This window comes from Babylonia areolata, chromosome 23 (genome assembly GCF_041734735.1).
Source record: "Babylonia areolata isolate BAREFJ2019XMU chromosome 23, ASM4173473v1, whole genome shotgun sequence".
Lineage (NCBI taxonomy): Eukaryota > Metazoa > Mollusca > Gastropoda > Neogastropoda > Buccinidae > Babylonia > Babylonia areolata.
Genome location: NC_134898.1, coordinates 29,300,095 through 29,314,607, shown reverse-complemented (window position 1 = coordinate 29,314,607; position 14,513 = coordinate 29,300,095). Strand labels below are relative to the sequence as shown.

At 40.9% G+C, this 14,513-nt stretch overlaps 1 protein-coding gene across 2 annotated transcripts in view; it reads left to right on the top strand.

Annotated features, from left to right (window-relative positions):
• Positions 1-13,730, top strand: part of LOC143298031 (uncharacterized) — a 16,022-nt gene extending 2,292 nt beyond the window's left edge. For both annotated transcript variants that reach the window (XM_076610693.1, XM_076610692.1), the window contains exons 4-9: positions 1-112; positions 1,043-1,210; positions 1,973-2,182; positions 3,253-3,402; positions 6,604-6,752; positions 8,087-13,730. The exon at positions 1-112 is cut by the window's left edge and continues 35 nt beyond it. In XM_076610693.1, the coding sequence (XP_076466808.1) occupies positions 1-112; positions 1,043-1,210; positions 1,973-2,182; positions 3,253-3,402; positions 6,604-6,752; positions 8,087-8,242 (945 nt within the window). In that variant the 3' untranslated portion in view covers positions 8,243-13,730. The remainder of the gene's footprint in view (positions 113-1,042; positions 1,211-1,972; positions 2,183-3,252; positions 3,403-6,603; positions 6,753-8,086) is intronic.
• Positions 13,731-14,513: the final 783 nt, after the last annotated feature.

Genomic DNA, 14,513 nt, shown 5'->3' with positions numbered 1-14,513 from the left:
CAGTCACTTCGACGAGAGCTTCAGATGATCAGAGATCGTGTGAATGCTATTCTGGACCGCATAGAGCCCATTCCCTCTCCATCTTCGTCCGGTGACTCTGCTTTGCCAGACAGTAAGTGGACACTGTGCTGTTGAAGAACTAGGACGCTTTTGAAAATTATGAACTTATGCATGCATAAGTGCGTACCACTTGTTTCAGTTCTGATTCACCAATGAGACTGTGAATGTGACGTTGATCCTTGAAGAAGGATGAAACAGTTGAGCAATGTAGAATTGCAACATTTAGAAGAGATCTGCATGTTTCCAGGGAATGAGTCTCAAATTTGGAGGGAAAAAAAAAGACTTCTGGTTGTGTGTGTACCAAAATATATAATAATATGTAATGTTTTCTATCATCATTATCAGACTTCAGAACCATGTCAGCAGGTTCTTGTTTGTGTCTTTCTTTGCTGTGATGCACTGTCACACAGTCTTGGGTCGACTGTGACATGTTATTTTCTTGTTCATGTGTTTCTTTGCTATGATGCACTATCATGTCATCTTGGTTGACTTTGGCAGGTTATTTTCTTGTTTATGTGTTTCTTTGCTATGATGCATTGTTATATTGTCTTGGTTGACTTTGACAGGTTATTTTCTTGTTTATGTGTTTCTTTGCTGTGATGCACTGTTATACTGTCTTGGTTGAATGTGGCAGGTTATTTTCTTTTTCATGTGTTTATTTGCTATGATGCACTGTCATGTTCTCTTGGTTGATCTTTGCTATGATACACTATCAGGTTGTGTTGGTGTTTCCTATGATACACTGTCAGGTTGTGTTGGTGTTTCCTATGATATACTATCAGGTTGTGTTGGTGTTTCCTATGATACACTGTCAGGTTGTGTTGGTGGATCTTTGCAATGATACACTATCAGGTTGTGTTGGTGGATCTTTGCTGTGATACACTGTCAGGTTGTGTTGGGGTTTCCTAGGATACACTGTCAGGTTGTGTTGGTGGACCTCTGGTATGATACACTGTCAGGTTGTGTTGGTGGACTGTGACAGGTCAGTCGGCCATGGTGTCAGCGGCCAAGGAAGGAGGGAGGACGGATTTCAGCGTGGCCCGGCCAGTGGAGGGCAAGGAGTTCGACCCCTTGTCCACACAGCGCTCTGTCTCTCAGGACGAAGGGGTTCAGAGCAAAGTGGCCTCGTCATTTGGCATCACCAATGATGGTGAGTGCAGCCTTGTCAGCATTATTAATGAGCGTCCTTCTGAAACAGGTTGCGTAGGTTGTTAGCAGGGAAGGGGTTTGAGGGTGTGGTTGACAAGAAGTATGGTCACAGAGATTGTGAAATGACTGTAGCCTGTTTTTAGTGTTTGTATTTTGTAACCATAGAAAAAGTTCTGTTAACAACTGAATATTACCTGGACAAAAGTGTGCGATCAAGTGGAGGGAAAGCATAAATTCCCATCCCCCACTGGCCCCTCTTTTTTTTCTCATTACTGATGTTAAGTCTTTCGTGAAGATGATGTTTTGTTAGCTGTCACTTATGATGTCAGATTTCTTCAAAACACCTGTTTTCTCCCAGTGGGAATCTGAAGATGGTGTCATATTAAAAGAGAATGAGGATGAGTGTCAGAGGGACTGTGCAGATGTGACTTCTGTGCAGATGTGACTTCTGTGAAATGTTTGAAGGAAATTTTTTATCATGGCCAAATCATCGTCTAGCAGGCTAAGCACTCACACACACACACACACACACAAACACACACGAACATTGAAAAAGATGGGTGAACATTTTTCAGTCTAGTTCAGTTTCCTCAACAAAATCTCATTTAAAAAAAAAATGTGGGGGCAGTGGAGGAAAAAAATATTTGTTAGAAAGACATATTGCTCTGAAGTGAAACACATACATGAACTAAAAGACATGTTACTGCCGTGGATGTTGCTCTGAGAAGACAATGTGTGATTGATGGACATCGTACGTTCCTAGCCTCAGCCATGGCGGAGAGGGCGGGAGCGGCCACGCCAGACAGCATATCCAGTGTGGGCTCAGCATCCAGCAGCCAGCAGCGTCAGCAGCAGCAGATGCAGCAGATGCAGTCAGGTGCCTTCGCCCAGCCCGGCACACCGGTTGTGTCCAGTCAGTCGCTGGCCGGGGGGCCGGCCAGTGGCCACAACCAGCAGCAGCAAGCAGGGCCAGGTAGGCGAGCTGGGTCTGTTCCTTCCGTCTGTCTTGCCAGGCTGTAACTCACACCTTCACTCACAAACAGTGTGCTTTCACTCGCATACAGTGTGCCAGTGGCCACAACACTCAACTGGCACTCAACTGGTTAAGGGAATTTCTTACTCGTGTATTTTGTGTTCCATGTGTGTATACACGCAGAGGAGGTTCAGGTACTAGCAGGTCTGCATGTGTTGACCTGGGAGGTTGTGAAAATCTCCACTCTAAACCCAGCAGGCACTGCCAGGATTCAAACCCAGGAGCCACACATTGCAAGTTCAGTGCTCTTTCCACTTGACTGTGCTTGAAGGGTTTTGGCAAGCAGGCTTTGGGGTTTGAGAAGGAGGGGGGGGCAGGGGTGGGGGCACAAGGGAGGGAAGTTTGAAAACAGTTAAAGTACCTTTCCTGTTACGGCAGAGAGATACACATCTTTCTGGATTTAGTTTCACGTTGTTTTCTTTTTCTGCCTTCCTGGACTGCAGTTCCCACATGGTAAGTGTGTTATTACATACATTACCATGTTTACCCCACCATATGATGTGTGCGGTGGCCGAATGGTCAGAGCTCTGGATTCTCATTTGAGTTTCATGAGTTCGATCCCGGGTTTCACCGCACCTGGTGGGTAAAGGGTGGAGATTTTTGTGGTCTCCTCAATCAATACATGTCAGAGCTGTTAGTGCTTGAACCCCCTTTATGTGTATACACCTGCAGAAGATCAAATACACACAAGATCCTGTAATCCATGTCAGTGTTCATCAGAAAAGATACCCAGCATGCACCCCCTTCCCCCCAAAAAATAGTGTGGCTGCCTACACAGCAGGGTAAAAGCAATTATACACGTAAAAGTTCACCTGTACATGTATACAAGTGACCATGAACACAGAAGAAGACCTCCCCATATAGGCAGCCATATTCTGGTCCTTCAGATTGAAAGGCCAACATTTAACCATTTGGCTGTCACATTTCTTTTTTTTTTTTTTTTTTTTTTTTTTTTTTGCTTATTTCTATTGATGTGTTCATTTTTCTGAGGCATGACTGTTGTTTTTCAGTGGCGTACACCCAGGGTGGGGGCCAGGCAGGGTACCCGGGTCAGATGACAGCGCCATACTCGCAGCCTGGGGCACCGGGAGTCCCTGTGTCCCAGCAACAACAGCATCAACAGCAGCAGCAGTTCCCTGGGTACCACCAGTCAGCCCAGGGTGAGTGCTTGGCACTGGTCATTGTGATTTGTGATGTGATACGTATGACGAGTGTTGAATTGTGTTGTGTTAACTCATTTTTCTCACTCTTCTCAGTCTGTTGTCATCTTCGAATCCGAAGGACGAACATCATGTATGACGATTGTTGTGTGTTGAACTGTGTGATGATTTTGTGTGTGAATGAACAGAGATTTGTGTTTTGAGTGTTTGTTTGGATGTGCGTGCAGGGTTGTGCATTAAGATTTTGTTGTAGTCTTTTTTAAGTGCATGTTTTACGCGTCAGTTGTTTTTTTTACATTGTACAGTGTAGTTGAGCTTCTTTTACATGGAATAGCACTATATGAATGTTGTTTTTACTGATGCTTGTTGATATAGAGATTACTGATACTGATACAGTGATAGTTACTGTTTCGTCACTTTTCTTCTCTCTCCAGGATACAGTGATAGTTACTGTTTCGTCACTTTTCTTCTCTCTCCACTGATGTGTGGTACTGGGTCTTTTGTTTGTTTCCTTTGGCTGCTTCATTTTTCTCATTCTGTTGTCTCCTGTTTGTTCACCTTTCTCAGTCAGTGTATTGTCTTTTGTATCTCTTCTCACTCTCTGTTTTGTCTTCTGTGTGTTCACCTTTCTCGCTCAGTGTATTGTCTTTTGTATCTCTCCTCACTCTGTTCTCTTCTGTGTGTTCACATATGTCACTCATCAGTATTGTCTTCTGTGTCTTTTCTCACTGTGTTGTCTTCTGTGTGTTCACATTTGTCACTCATCAGTATTGTCTTTTCTCACTGTGTTGTCTTCTGTGTGTTCACATTTGTCACTCATCAGTATTGTCTTTTCTCACTGTGTTGTCTTCTTTGTGTTCACATCTGTCACTCATCAGTATTGTCTTTTCTCACTGTGTTGTCTTCTGTGTGTTCACATTTGTCACTCATCAGTATTGTCTTTTCTCACTGTGTTGTCTTCTTTGTGTTCACATCTGTCACTCATCAGTATTGTCTTCTGTGTCTTTTCTCACTGTTGTCTTCTGTGTGTTCACATCTGTCACTCATCAGTATTGTCTTCTGTGTCTTTTCTCACTGTTGTCTTCTGCGTGTTCATGAATCTTTCTCAATCAGTGTATTGTCTTCTGTATCTCTTCTCACTCTGTGTATTGTCTTGAATTTGTTAACATCTCTCATCAGTGTATTGTCTTCTGTACCTCTACTCACTCTGTGTATTGTCTTCTGTTTGTTCACATCTCTCATCAGTGTATTGTCTTCTATATCTTTCTCGCTCAGTGTATTGTCTTCTGTTTGTTCACACCTGTCACTCATCAGTATTGTCTTCTGTATCTTTCTTACTCTGTGTATTGTCTTCGGTATCTCTGTTGTCTTCTGTTTGTTCACTTTTCACGGTCAGTTTATTGTCTTCTGTACATTTCTCACTCTGTTGTCTTCTCTTTGTTCACATCTCTCATCAGTGTATTGTCTTCTGTACCTTTCTTACTCAGTGTATTGATTTTTGTATCTCTCTCGCTCTGTTATCTTCAGTTTGTTCACTTTTCACACTCAGTGTACTGTCTTTTGTATCTTTCTCACTCAGTGCACTGTCTTCTGTTTCTTTCACACTCAGTGTAGTGTCTTCTGAATGTTTTTGCACTGTGTGTTCAGATAAACCATTTTGAGTGACAGCTTCGTTTTTCAACCACATTTCACAGTTCAGAATGATAAGCTTTTCCAGCACCTTCATGAGTTGGCCAGTGAAGGGAAACTACGAAGGTGGCACCTTGAATACAACTGACACACCCTTTCACCACAGCTGTTAACATCTCATAATCCATGACAGTGCTGAATCATTAAAACTATCTTCTTTCAACTTCTTATCTCTGCATTTTACTCTCAGAGAGAATGGAAGTTGGATGACATGTGTTACAGGTATGATTTCCATGAAGGAAAATGTGTGGGTGCTAAAAGACATTTTATCAGAGTATGTGTTTAAGTCCTGAAATTTGCATGTTACGGACTTGTGATGACACTTTCATGTTCTCATCAACGCTGGAGTCATCTGTGTTGTTCGCTTGTCTCTCCTTGCTGAAAATTGAAGGCAATTTTTCCTTATCAGAAATTTCCTTGTTAGAAATATCTATGGGTTTTGTTATTGTTTTTTCTGTAGTTTTGCCAGGGTGGACTGGACACTAGTCATTCAGTTGAAACGTTAAACTAAGGTCCCATGTGTAGCATGCACGTGGTGCATGTGAAAGAATCCACAGCTACATGAGTTGCCCCAGGTCAAATTTATTTTGTAAAATCCACTCTCCGTGTGTGTATGTGTGTGAGTAACTCACTAACTGAATGACACAGGAAATGAATGATAAGACAGTTCTCTGTCGGTTCTGCCCATCCAGGCAGCTTCTCATGCATGACTCTGTTTATAGAGCGCTTAGAGCTTGGTGTCTAGGCGCTGGATATAATTATCCATATCAGTCAATCAACAAGAGATGCATTTGTGCCAACATTAACCCTTTCAGCCCTTTAAGGTCTGTCTGTGCAGCCCTCCCAGCCTGGAATGTTTTGGCTTGGCTGCTTCAACAGGGAGGGGTGCTTCACTTCAGGCCCCTATGTTATAGCAACCACTCAACCAGTAGCTACCAATCTTCACATAATGATTTAAATATAATTTTGACACAAGTTGCTGAAGTCTCAAGACAAGGGATGCAATATTTTACTAGTGACTTTAAATTAGATAGAGAAATAGTAAAATGTCTGCTCCTGTCGATGTTGAAGGTTGTGGATTATCTTGATTGAAATGTCTGCCACTTAGGTCGCTAATTTCATCTCCTTCACTTTCCCTAGAATCATCGGATGAATTATAAGTCAAATCATCATTGTCCGGGTCAAATTCACTGCCTATACATTAAGCCTTTGACGTTTTGCCATATCAATGTGGAAAACCAGAAAAAAACACTTAATTGTTTGATTTTTGGAGCGAAACTTTTGAAGAAGGAAGTTAACTTCTAGTTACTTCCATTCCCTAGCAGTTTAAGGCATAACAGCCAGCTGACAAACCTGTTTAAGTGAACTGGTTTCTTCGCCTGACTGCCAGTCGGCCTCAGGCAGAGAATGGCAATCAGCGGCTCACACCTGGCAGGGTTAAATGAGTTAAACGTTGTCTGCACTGTTTACAGTGGGTGTACGTGCAGTGCTGCATTGTTGCTGTGTGTACAGGTGGCTATGGACATGGTCAGTTCCTGCCCGGCCAGCCACCCGCCGGGCCCCAGCCTGGACAGTATGGTCAGCCGGGTGGACCTCAGGCTCAGCCCACCCCACCACAGCCCCAGTCCATGTACCCGGGTGGACAGCCCTACATGCAGCAGGTCAGTGGTGCATGATCAGTCCACATGTTTCCTTGTGGAGTGTGTGTGTACGTGTGTGTTTGTTTGTGTGTTTGCGTGTGTGTTTGTATGTGTGTGTGCGTGTGTGTGTGTGTGTGTGAGTGGAGGAGCGCTCATGCACTTCATCAACTTCTTTGAAGCTTCTTGATAATAATTATGATAATATCAATAATGGAGATTGACACTCACCCCTTCCAGACAAGGAGCTCATGACATTTACAGTAAAAGATACACATGCATATGTAAGTCCTTTGTAGTAAGTTGGGGGGGGGGGGGCAGTGTGGGTTGGCAAAAACACAGTTTTCAAGCCAGGAAATGCCCAGAAATAGTTTTAGAGTTTCTGGGTATAAGCAGGATGTTTCTGTTTTGTGCGCTGTTCAAGTTTAACAGTGATAATGAGTGGAAACTTCCTGTGAGTCAGAACAAAAGCAGCTTCACACACACACACACACACACACACACACACACAGAGAAAAAAGTTTTGAGAAGATGAAGATGGACAGACCAGATAAGCAAGCAAACAATACAAGATTTCAGGAGAGTTCTGATGATGATGTCAAGATTGCAACATCAATATGTTTGTGAGCAGTTTGTCACCTTACATATTGTTAAAACCAGATTTTTTTTAAAAAGATTGTAGGATGTCCCTTATAATGTGAACCATCTTATAAAACTTGTAAAACCTGAACACATTTGGCGGCCGTTTATTAGTTTTCTCAGCCCCAGCTGTCTGGAACTCGCTGCCTTCACACCTGCGAAAGGCCCTTTCCTTAGACTTTTTCAAGGCCCAACTGAAAGCATATTTTTCTTGCAGTTGAGTGACAGTTCATTTTAAGGTTAATTTGCTATTATACAAGGGAAGCATTATTCTGTCCTGTGGTGTGTGTGGGGTGCATGTGTGTGTGTGTGTGTGTGTGTGTGTATGTGGGTTTATGATTTTAGAATGGTGATCTTGATTATTGTTGTTTCTTTTTTTTTTTTCTTTTTTCTTTTTTTTTGGTAACATGTAATTTCTTGAGCTTCAAGAGTGAGTGATTGTTCTTTCCTTCTTCTCAATCATTGTTTCTTTCTTGTTATATGTATGTAATGTGTGAAGCGCTGTAAGCGTGGGGGGACAGAGCAATGGAATTCTTCGTTATTAGTATTATCATCATTATTATTATCATCATTAGCATTATTATTATTGTATTAATTTTTTTATGATATTTATTCTTCTTATCATTATTATTATCAATAAAATATGGGATGCAGCTGGACAAGTACCATATTCCTGAGAACTTGAATTGATGATGCTGACGAAGCAGTGACTGTTGCAGGCTCCCGGCCAGAAGTTTCCAGGCTTTTCCAACGCCAGCCCTGTGCCCCAGCAGTCGCCTAGCCCCACCCCTGGGGCTAACCCCTATTCCCGTGGCCCTGGCTATGGAGCGGGCTACCCCAGACCAGCCACTAACTACCAGCAGGGTTACCAGTAGCTCCTCTGCCCTTGTCACTCCCTCCCACTTCCTGCCCTCTGTTATGAGTTGTCCTCCTTGATGAACCTTTATCTCTCTCTGTCTCAGTCTTTGACTCTCTCTCTTTTCCTTTCCCTCCCTGTTTGTGTGCATGCATGTATTTATTTATGTGTTCTTTTGTCAGTGTCTTTGGTGGATACTTTCTAAACAGTACAGGGTCTGTGTTTTTACACACACACACACACACACACACACACGCTTGTAAATCTCCCAACCCCCCTACCCTCTGACACACTTCTTACCCTCCCCTTTTCCTCTCCTGTCTGTGTTATTTTTCTCTGTCTCTTCTGCTTGGATTCAGATCAGGTGGTGGAGGAGGGTGGGCGAGGGGGTGGGGTGGGGGTGGGGGTAGTTTTCATCTTTCATTGGGCAAGAAAATGGTGGGAAACCTTGATTATTGTGCTTTGCAATTTTTTTTATATATTTTTTTATATGGGATGACACAGTTGAGAGCCTCAGAACGTATCTATGGAAATGTAGGCGCATGCCTGAACATTTACGTCTTTCTCCTGATGTTAGTTCCCATGTGTTTTTTTGTGGGTTTTTTTTTAACATTCTAATACCATTTTTAGATGACTTATTGTGTGTAGCATCACCTAAATTTTCCATGAAGTTAGCAGATCAGATTAACTTTTTTGTGTGTTTTCTTGGTTGTTTTTTTTTTAGTTCTTATACACCTCCATTTATTCATGCTTGTGATGTTAGTGAATGGATTCATATTTGTAATACAATCTGACATTGTATTTTCAGGGCCGTTCAACATGGCAGAGATATATTATTTTAGTAAACCTGTGTTAAACCATTGACAAGTTAATGAAGCTCATTGATTGATTTTTTTTTTCTTTTAAAAGAAATATACAATTTGCTCACATCATCTGTTGTTGGAACAAGCATTTGTAAAACAATGTTCGTTTGTGGTAAATGGTTTTGATTGTTTGTTGCTGTCATGAATGCTGTTAATAGTGGTCTTTTTTATGTCTTTTTTTTTCTTTTTTGAAGGTTCCCCTTTGTATTTATGTATGTATTACTTCTATATATTTGTTTGAAAATGTATGTGGGTTATTTTACTGTTCCTATCATTTGATAGGAAAAAAATAATATAGTTGCTTACTTAACTTTTTTTTTTAAAGGGTGGTGCTACACTGTGGTAGCATGCTCTTGTTAGGGAGAGCGGCCTGAATTATAAAAAAGAAAACTGTTATGACAAAAAATTATACTTTTTTTTTTTTTTACACAAACTTTTACACAGTCATTTTCGTTACGCACCTTCCCCACCTTCTTCTTTTATGTCTTATCTGTTTGACAGTTTGTTTGTTTTTGTTGTTTTTTGGCTTATGCATTTGTTCCATTGTCTTCATTCACACTGTCTGTGTGACAGCATGAGTAAGACTAAGTACATTCTTAAATATGTTCAGATTTTGTTCATTGTGCGATGCATGCAGTCATCAGTGGTGTCAGTTTGAAAACACTGGAGATAGTATAACTGTACTTTTTCATGGTTTTTTTTTTTTTTTTTTTTTGGGGGGTTTGGTTTTGTTTTTTGTTTGTTCGTTTTTTTAGAATAATATATAAGTGTACATTTAGGGCTTTGTCACACATATGTCAATGTTGACAGTGCAATGAACTGACCTGATATAAGCATTTAATCAAAAAAAAAAAAAAAAGGTTCTTGCTGAACCGCTTGAACTTTTGAGGAAAAGTGGCCCAATCAGTAATTTGACACAGAAAGTTTTGCTTTGTGACAGAATCAGCAATGCTTTGGGACTGTGAGACTGAATCAGTCCTTCAGCCCCCACCCCACCCAACCCCACCCTTCCCCAACCCTCCCCACACACCGCTTCCCTAGTATGTCATAGTATATCATCTTTCACCTGCAACACTTCAGTTATTCTCGTCTGTCAGGTGAAGCAAATGTTCTTTGCTCATCAGCCTTATTTTTCCCTGTGAAAGATAGTGGATTATTGCTATCCAGGCACAGGCAGCGTGTGGGGACCAATAACTGAATCACTCACGCTACCGCATGGTGAAAGTCCCTGCTGATGCACATGTTTTGCCACTTCTGTAAAAGAAACATTTACCAGCCAGTAACTAACAACGTTGTATTCAGTATTGGTGGAAAGAGTTAAATTTTCGTTAACTGTGTATGATGTGTTTGAATTATCATTTCAAAATCAGAATCAGTGGATGCATTCGCATTGAAAACCTGTCTTGAAACTACTGGGGTGTTCAGTTTGTGGGGCAAAGGTGGTTGCATGTTCACACATACCAGCACACATGCACGCACACACACATGCACGCGCGCACGCGCACACACACACGCACACACACATGCATGCACGCACACACACACACGCACACACATGCACACACACACACACATACACACACACATGAAGGAAATAACCCCTGTTCAATTTGTTTTTTTTATCCATAATACTTCTCTTGTATTGTCTTCTTCTGCAAGCAAAAATACAGCAATGGAGGACCTGGTGTTAAAAGCCAGGCGTCCTTTGGCAGCATACTGCGGGACAGCTTGAGATGCTGGAAGCTGGGAGGGTGCTGTACTGGTTTGGGATAACAGTGCTGTACTGGTTTGAAGTGACAGTGCAGTACGGGTTTGGGATAACAGTGCTGTATTGGTTTGAAGTAACAGTGCAGTACTGGTTTGGGATAACTGTGCTGTACTGGTTTGAAGTAACAGTGCAGTACTGGTTTGGGATAACTGTGCTGTACTGGTTTGGGATAACAGTGCTGTACTTATTTGGGATAACAGTCAGGGATGCACGAACCATTAGGGATGGCTGGGAGGCTGCTGTACTGGTTTGGGATGATAGGAATGCATGGACAATGAGGGGTAGCTGGGGTGCTGCTTTAATGGTTTGGGGTACAGTTAGAAATGCAAGCATGACCATGGCTTGCTGGGAGGGTGCTGTACTGGTTTGGGATACAGTCGGGGATGCATGGACTATGAGGGATGGATGAGCAATGGGAGAGACAGGAGGGAGACAGAGGGGGACTTGGGGAAAGTTCCTTTTTGTGTCAAGGTGCGTGTGTCATGGAAAACTTGAGAGAGTACATTTTTGTGTCTTGATGTATGTGTCACAATGTATGTGTCACAGTTTCTCATGGACTGAGATCGAAGAGAAATTCGGTTGGAGTAATGTGGTATTGGTGTGTTGTGACTACAGCTTGCCAGGTCTCCAGTGGCAAGTGAAACTGATAACAATTTAACATCAGTAAAGCTGGTGGATGCCTCACACCTAGAGGTATCATAAAACTGAAAGCTTGGGCATGTCTGATGCTAAGTGGATTGTTTCTTTTCTTCTGAAAACCAATAATGGTCTCTGATTACATGGAAATGTTTGTTGTATGTTTGTCCAAGCGTACATTTGTCGGTGGTTGACATAATGATAAGCCGCCCAGCTAACATTTTAAAATATGAGCAAGTATAAGAAATTTTGTTGTTGGTGTTATCCTCATTGTAATTGTTTGTCATGTTCTTTGGTTTATGTTGTGTTGACAGCTGATAAAGGCAGAAGTGCTAATTTTGAAAGACTATCAGATTTAGTTGGGGAAAATATTCTGATCACTGGTTGATGCTAATATGAACAAAATTAATGATTATCATGTAAATGTCTGCTGCTGCTGCTTTTTTTTTTTTTTTTTTTTTTTTTTTTTTTTTTTTGCTGTGGACATTCTTGCTATTTTAAGCTCTGTGTCAGTGTTATTATGTAGTTTATGTTCCATGCATAAATGTTGAATGTGTTAAATATGTAAGTTTGTTAACTGTTTAGTCAAAGCCTGTGCAGCAATGGTGTGAATGCAAAGCAGATAATCCATGATGCTAACTGTGCTGGTTGAATGCTCATTTCCACTTTCATGTCCTTGCTGCAGGTCAAGATGCAGGCAGGCCTGCTTGACCCAGACACCCGTATCATTGTATCTGTACACAGCAAACAGAAATAGGGAAAGTTTCTGCCTGTAGTCAGGACAGAAATTTGGAAGTTTCTTTTTTCTGTCGTAAAATGAGGTGGGCTAGGCACCATCACCAAAGAGAATGTTCAGCTTCATGAAAGGTTGGGTGAAGAAATGCCATGTTTGTAAAATCGGACTTGTAGAGATGTTTTGATGAGCCAAGTGGTTAAAACGTCCTGTCCTGTAGGTCTGTGTGGTGATTGGCATTTGGTATTGCTTCTGGCCATCTTATTGCCATGGTGCATCTCCAATACCTGTCGATGAAGTTCTTGAGTTTGTCATTATTGACTGTTAGTCCCCAAGTCTCTCATCCAGGTAGTACGGACTTCACATTTGACCTGGTAGGTTTATGGATGGAGAATGTTTTGTTTTTTGTGTGTGAGCATTTAACTTTGAGTTTCTGATTTAGATAGAACAGGCTTCACATTTTAGATTTGACCTGGTGGGTTAAGGATGGAGATTTCTTGAGTCAGCCCTCTTCCTTCATGTGTTTCCACTTGCACATGATCATTCAGTCAGTTGATGATTCCACAGTCCATGAACATGTTTGGTGAGTTGTTGAAACAACCCCCTTTGGAGTTGCCAGAGTCTCTTTCAATGAAAAAAAAGGGAGAGAAATATAACTTTTCATCTTATGGAATGAAAATCCGGGTAAGGGATAGAATATAACCAACTTGTAAAAGGAACATCCAAATAAGAGATACAAGCAATACAAACAGAACCAGCCAACTTGTGGAATGAAAATCACGAGTAAGAGTTACAAATAAAACCAGCAGCTTCTTGAATGAAAATCCTAATAAGAAATACAAATATAACAAATCACACAATGAAAATCCAAATGTGAAAATGATGTCATATAATATGTATTTTGTATTTGTTGTGATAATACAGAATATTTGTTGAATGAATGTTTTGTTTCCAAACTCAACAGATAATTTTTTTTTAATAACCAGTAACAAATCTTCCTTTTTTCATTGTATATTTTTTCAAAAGACAGAACTGGCATTGACTTCAGATTGTAGTCTTCACTTCTTTCCACAACTTGTCATCACCCTCCTTATCCCTTCTGTGTGTGCCTGTGTGTATGTTTGCATAGAGGATATGCTGGAACTTTGCCTGCAGTTTCTTTTGTTCAGTGCTTTTATTGTGCAGATTGTTTTGCATTGTATTGTGAGTGGTATTTGTTCTTGATGTTGTGAGAAAATCAAAACAAAAAAATTGTATGCCAGGATGTCTGTATTTTTTTTGTACAGTTTTATTGTATTTTTGTTTTTTGTGTTTGATTGTTTTTGTTGTTTTTTTATAGAATTTTTCTACTTTGTTTTAGTGAATATACGCAGGTGGTGTTTGTCATTCTTGCAAACTTAATGTAATGTCCATTCCTCACAGATAGGCACAGGCATTTCATCTTTAATTCTGTGATGTGCATGTGGAATGAGGAACAACTTTGGTAATAAAATCATCATTAAATTTATTATGTGTTTCTGAATATTTAGAAACTGTATATTTCTACAGTTTTAGAATTATTATTGTTATTGTTGTGTGTTCTGTCGTCGACGTGTGAAAGGATTCAGTTCATATCTGATCAGTTGTTGTCACTGTGTATATCTAAAGCAAGGACATGGGGTTGGGGGGATGGGCGTGAATTTAAAATAAAATCAGATTATTCTCTTTCCGTTACACAGTGTGTCTATACACACATAGATAACACACACACACACACACACACACACACACACACACACACATTGTGTTAACACAAACAGCATTTAATTACACATACTTAACCGTGACCCAACTAGTGCAGACTCCGGCAGGGGTCTGACATTCCTGTCCTGTGCAAACTAACAGCATTGTGCTAACACAAACAACCACAGATTCTTGTGCATGTATACACAAACGCTATAAGATAACCAAAGGCATTAAGAAGCAGGTTGATTTTCAACCATGGAAACTGAATGCCTCTTACAGACAAAGCATTTCTTTAATATCATCCATTGCCCTGCATTCCCTTCCCATTCTGCCAAGGACAGCTGTTCAGTTCAGTTCATTTGCTCAAGGTGGCGTATCAGCATTGGGACAAATCCATGATTTTAGACACTTCACCACATCTGCTAAGCAGATGCCTGACCAGCAGGGTAACCCAACGCACTTAGGCAGGCCTTGAGGGAAAATAAAATAAAACAAAATAAAAACATAGATGAATAAATAGATAGAAAAGACAACACCTTCAGTAACAACTAATATTGCTAGGGTT